General features: G+C 38.0%; 2 protein-coding genes across 2 annotated transcripts in view; one reads left to right on the top strand and one right to left on the bottom strand.

The window, feature by feature from the left end:
• Positions 1-856: 856 nt before the first annotated feature.
• LOC139572990 (membrane-spanning 4-domains subfamily A member 4D) lies at positions 857-4,058 on the bottom strand. The gene is made up of 7 exons (XM_071395934.1): positions 3,539-4,058; positions 2,904-3,066; positions 2,615-2,713; positions 2,308-2,364; positions 2,036-2,146; positions 1,620-1,736; positions 857-1,343 (listed from the first exon to the last, which is right to left on the bottom strand). The coding sequence occupies exons 2-7, from the start codon at positions 3,060-3,062 to the stop codon at positions 1,314-1,316; spliced, it is 573 nt and encodes a 190-aa protein (XP_071252035.1). The 5' UTR covers positions 3,063-3,066; positions 3,539-4,058; the 3' UTR covers positions 857-1,313.
• A 160-nt stretch (positions 4,059-4,218) lies between these two features.
• The window catches only part of LOC139572987 (uncharacterized), a 33,193-nt gene continuing 31,411 nt past the window's right edge, over positions 4,219-6,000 (top strand). Inside the window, exons 1-2 of the mRNA XM_071395931.1 lie at positions 4,219-4,493; positions 4,972-5,170. Coding sequence (XP_071252032.1) covers positions 4,991-5,170 — 180 coding nt within the window. The 5' untranslated portion in view covers positions 4,219-4,493; positions 4,972-4,990. The remainder of the gene's footprint in view (positions 4,494-4,971; positions 5,171-6,000) is intronic.

Here is a 6,000-nt window from a genome sequence, read left to right as displayed (position 1 = left end):
CTGGATGATCCAGAGGAGGAATGGGAGAAGGTCATGTGGTCTGATGATTCAAAAATAGAGCTTTTTGGTCTAAACTCCACTCGCCGTGTTTGGAGGAAGAAGAAGGATGAGTACAACCCCAAGAACACCATCCCAACCGTGAAGCATGGAGGTGGAAACATCATTCTTTGGGGATGCTTTTCTGCAAAGGGGACAGGACGACTGCACCGTATTGAGGGGAGGATGGATGGGGCCATGTATTGCGAGATCTTAGCCAACAACCTCCTTCCCTCAGTAAGAGCATTGATGATGGGTCGTGGCTGGGTCTTCCAGCATGACAACGACCCGAAACACACAGCCAGGGCAACTAAGGAGTGGCTCCGTAAGAAGTATCTCAAGGTCCTGGAGTGGCCTAGCCAGTCTCCAGACCTGAACCCAATAAAAAATCTTTGGAGGGAGCTGAAAGTCCGTATTGCCCAGCGACAGCCCCGAAACCTGAAGGATCTGGAGAAGGTCTGTATGGAGGAGTGGGCCAAAATCCCTGCTGCAGTGTGTGCAAACCTGGTCAAGAACTACAGGAAACGTATGATCTCTGTAATTGCAAACAAAGGATTCAGTACCAAATATTAAGTTCTGCTTTTCTGATGTATCAAATACTTATGTCTTGCAATAAAATGCTAATTAATTACTTAAAAATCATACAATGTGATTTTCGGGATTTTTGTTTTAGATTCCGTCTCTCACAGTTGAAGTGTACCTATGATAAAAATTACAGACCTCTACATGCTTTGTAAGTAGGAAAACCTGCAAAATCGGCAGTGTATCAAATACTTGTTCTCCCCACTGTATGTATCGTGAAAACTTAATAGAACCCATATTTCTAAATTATATTCTGTATTTATTTTACTTATTTACACTTTTGAGACAGTGCCAATATATCACTATTTTGAAATGGTTAGAAATACACAAAATACGAATATACACACTACATAATAAGTCATCAATACTACATCATAGGTAATGACTACATAATAAGTAAGCAATACTACATCATAGGTAATGACTATTACATCATAGGTAATGACTATTACATCATAGGTAATGACTACATAATAAGTAATCAATACTACATCATAGGTAATGACTACTACATCATAGGTAATGACTATTACATCATAGGTAATGACTACTACATCATAGGTAATGACTACTACATCATAGGTAATCACAACATTATAATAACAAACACAAAGTGAAGACTATCTGTATCCACATTGGCACAAGTTTAAAAAAATGTCATACAAGTTTAGTAATGATTTCACTTAATTGTTTGTTCATACGTCCTGCTTCAGGGTGACCATGGGCTGGAGAGAGAAATTGCAAGCATTTTATTTAACCATACAGGAAGTCATTGAGACCATGTCTCTTTTTTGAGTGAGCCCTGCAAGGAATGTGTTTGGTTATGTAGTGTGTGCACTCAGTAAATACACTTGTCGCTATATAAGAAGTGTATATATAATTATATGTACACTCCAGTAAAATAAACGTATACAGTCTCACTAGAATGTTCAGCCCAGTCAGTATAATTAACAGTCTCACCAGAATGTTCAGCCCAGTCAGGATAATAAACAGAGTCTCACCAGAATGTTGAAGTGCTGTCTGCACACTGCTTTACTCTCCCAGTAGATCACCACCATGGCAACGACCAGTTCAATGACCAGGAGAACTACAATCATCCATTTGATTCCAGAAAATACCTGACAAAGTAAAGAGAATAGTAACTTAATACACTAATATCTTAATATCTTAATACACTTAATACACTGTACATAGCAACATGTTTTTCTCTGGTTTAATTTTATGTTGATTAGCTCTTGTTGTTTAGTATTTTGTTTGTGGAGAACATTTACACAGAATTACAAAGCAAACTAACAATTCAGTATCCGTATTGCGTTATCTAATTTCAATGCTTGTACTCTTCCACCTCATTAACAAATCAATACTAATGAATTAACTCATTGTAATAAACAAACAATTAAGTAATTAATTCTGGGACCTCTTGATGTACCCCCTGGAAACGAAAAGAGAAAACATCAACAGTGCAGAGACCAACAGCAGCTAATGTCCAGAAACAGCTGACGATGTTCAAGGAAAATGACAGTTTGGCCTGTTGATAGTGGAGAGAAACACAGAATCACCTCACTATTCAATTGGTATGTTTATGATATATTTGATGTGTAATATTTTCATAATCATTTAAATAATCTACAATTATTTCATATTTGATCCATGACTGAATTTAGACATATTTGGAAAGCTTGAACTTACCACACACATATTTGGAGAATGACCTGCAGCATAGGTCAGCATTCCGGCAGCAACAAACTTTATAAAACAAATATGGTTTTTTCCTTCATTTTTTTTGAGAGACTGATTACAAATTCAATCAACAGTACATGTATTATCCTCATTGTAGAGTACACACTTCACACACAATGCACACTGACGACAGGAGAGAATAACGGATAGAGACGACACAAAGCTTTGGTCCAACATCGGCTGTATCAACATGTGTCTAATCCAATAATTGACGATGACACAAACTACTTTGTGGGCTGATCGCAGTGGTTCTTACCAGGACACTGGGCATGGTGTAGATCAGAACTAATGGTCTGTGTTGGACAAGCAGTAGCCCCAGAATCAAGACAAGGACTCCAGCAATGAGCTGAGCCGCCTAAAACGAGAAGAAGATGTAATCAGACTAACAGACGAGAAAATATCCCGGAAACTGGCCCTTATATGAACATATACCGAATGTTCAACGTAACTTCTGCTCATCATTAATGTATTTTAATAATCCACAGATTAGCCTGCCTGAAGTACATTTATAATCGGCTGTATAGGAACATGTTTGCCATTCGTACCCCCAGAGCTTTAGGCTGACCCTTGAGGAAGACCTTGTAGACATCTTTGAAGACACAGTGGAACTTCTCAGGCATCAGCTGGCCCTCCTGAGCATCTCTGAGACTGCCCAGAGGTATAGTGATGACCATGCACTCATCTGACTGAAATGTGTACTTCATTTACCTGGGAACAATACATTTCATTAAAGGGAGAAAAATAAAATATGAACTACTTTAGTGAATATAGAGGAAGATAAGTGCTTCCAATTACATAATTAGTAAACAATTAATAGGTAATTAGTAGGCAATGCCTCCTCACAACTGGTCAAAATCACACGATGCACAATGATGATGTCATTGGAAACACATCTTTCTCTATTTGTTTACTACAGAACATAGAAACGCACCATTTTCACATATGTTGATGTTGGATTGGTACTGGAGACGATGAATATGAAGTTTCCCTTTATTAACACATTATGTAGACAATAACACTACTGATGTAATGTAACGTGTTACCAATAAAAACTATCGGAATAATATTGCTGAAATAAACCATAAACTGTTGTAATAACTCTGGATATTATAATTAAATGGAAACACATCATGAATGATGAAAGGTAATAGCAGAACAAGTTTTCATGAAGTTTACATACCTGCTGCTGTTCTTTCTAACTTAATGGAGGAAGTCACACTCGGAGGGCATCTGCGCTGGTCTGGTAAGCAGGCTGTGATGGACAAACACATTTTCATACACATCCACACAGCAAGAGAGAGAGAGAGAGAGAGAGAACCAGAGAGAGAGAGAGAGAGAGAGAGAGAGAGAGAGAACCAGAGAGAGAGAGAGAGAGAGAGAACCAGAGAGAGAGAGAGAGAGAGAGACAGAGAACCAGAGAGGGAGAGAGAGAGGGAGAGAGAGAGAGAGAAACAGAGAGAGAGAGAGAGAGAGAACCAGAGAGAGAGAGAGAGAGAGAACCAGAGAGGGAGAGAGAGAGAGAGAACCAGAGAGGGAGAGAGAGAGAGAACCAGAGAGAGAGAGAGAGAGAGAGACAGAGAACCAGAGAGGGAGAGAGAGAGGGAGAGAGAGAGAGAGAACCAGAGAGGGAGAGAGAGAGAACCAGAGAGAGAGAGAGAGACAGAGAACCAGAGAGGGAGAGAGAGAGAGAACCAGAGAGAGAGAGAGTACACTGAGAGAAATTCTGTTTGTTGAAAACACTAAACCTGAGTGGATGCGCTCCGGGTACAAGGTCAAGGTGAACTGAATTCACAGGTGGAAAACTTCTTCAGAAACTGAATAGTACACATACAACAAAGTTCATTAAGTGTTGTAGTGTGTTTCTGAGCACTTCACACCATCTCTCTCATCACCTGAAACTAACAGCACATGTGGTTTGAACAATTGGAGGATGTGGCGCCTCTTGTCTTTCAATCAGCAGATATCTCATATGATAGGGTGGCCATTGTGGTCACAGTTTAGAAGAGCTTCCTCCATGTCAACAGAGGAAATGGTGAGAAGCTAAACATTACAGGGAGCAGGCACAGTGATGCTGAAGAAGGCACTTCAAGACCATAGTTTTAGGGGACAACAGTACGAGCATTAAATCAACTCTGGTGAGTGTGAATGTGAGAAATGTCTATATAATAATAGTGATAGTTTTAATGTAAATGTTTATCATATGAATACAGTTGTCAATATTTTATGTTAATGATCTTCTATGTAAAAGAAGGCGAGACACTCTGATTTCTCTCACAACAGTTTCAAGCTAAATGTTGGCTATAATGACTGTTTTGATAGGATGATGATGAGGATGATGATGAGGATGATGATGTTGATGATGATGTTGATGATGTTGATGATTATGATGAGGATGTTGATGATGATGGTAGTGGTGATGACGATGAATTCAGGAGATAAAAACATGATCAGGACTATTTTAGACAATAATACATTGGATGATGATTATTATGATTGTTGCAATTAAAGAAATAGATGAAGGGTATACAGTGTATATATATATCAAACTGTTATGATCGCATTATGACTTCAGAAGTTAATACTCATCAGCGAAACAACATCATATTCCCACAGGTATTGTGACTGAGACGTCATGGCTTGTGCAGACATCCCTATGGACATCCTGGGTCCTGAGGCTGAGGAGGAGGAGTATGAGGAGGCCGGGGACCAGAGAGGAGAATCACTGATCAAGTATTACCAAGCAACTGAACTAATGCCTGCTCCCAAAGGACCACTCCATGACCTGTTGCTGAAGCAGCCTGCTGTGTTGGGGGTAAGACCATAGATACTAAGAGCTCTATACAACACCATATTATACTGCTCTTTATCTATGAGCATAGATACTAAGAGGTCAATACAATCTCATGCTCTTTATCTATGGGTATAGATACTAAGAGCTCTATATAACACCATATTATACTGCTCTTTATCTATGAGCATAGATACTAAGAGGTCAATATAATCTCATGCTCTTTATCTATGAGTATAGATACTAAGAGGTCAATATAATCTCATGCTCTTTATCTATGAGCATAGATACTAAGAGCTCTATATAATCTCATGCTCTTTATCTATGAGTATAGATACTAAGAGCTCTATATAATATCATATTATACTGCTCTTTATCTATGAGTATAGATACTAAGAGCTCTATACAACACCATATTATACTGCTCTTTATTTATGGGTATAGATACTAAGAGCTCTATATAATCTCATGCTCTTTATCTATGAGTATAGATACTAAGAGGTCTATATAATACCATATTATACTGCTCTTTATCTATGAGTATAGATACTAAGAGCTCTATATAATATCATGCTCTTTATCTATGAGTATAGATACTAAGAGCTCTATATAATACCATATTATACTGCTCTTTATCTATGAGTATAGATACTAAGAGCTCTATATAACACCATATTATACTGCTCTTTATCTATGAGTATAGATACTAAGAGCTCTATATAACACCATATTATACTGCTCTTTATTTATGGGTATAGATACTAAGAGCTCTATATAATCTCATGCTCTTTATCTATGAGTATAGATACTAAGAGGTCTATATAATACCATATTATACTGCTCTTTATCTATGA

This window comes from Salvelinus alpinus, chromosome 4, assembly GCF_045679555.1.
Source record: "Salvelinus alpinus chromosome 4, SLU_Salpinus.1, whole genome shotgun sequence".
Taxonomy (NCBI): Eukaryota; Metazoa; Chordata; class Actinopteri; order Salmoniformes; family Salmonidae; genus Salvelinus; species Salvelinus alpinus.
This window is presented reverse-complemented; position numbering and strand designations above follow the sequence as displayed.

Bases quoted from the DNA above. Each gene is read 5' to 3' on its own strand.
- LOC139572990 (XM_071395934.1), bottom strand. From the start codon at position 3,062: ATGAAGTACACATTTCAGTCAGATGAGTGCATGGTCATCACTATACCT. The intron at 2,147-2,307 runs GTAAGTTCAAGC...CACTATCAACAG, and splicing joins ATTCTCCAAATATGTGTGTG to GCCAAACTGTCATTTTCCTT. The intron at 1,344-1,619 runs GTGAGACTCTGT...TTCTCTCTCCAG, and splicing joins GACAGCACTTCAACATTCTG to CCCATGGTCACCCTGAAGCA.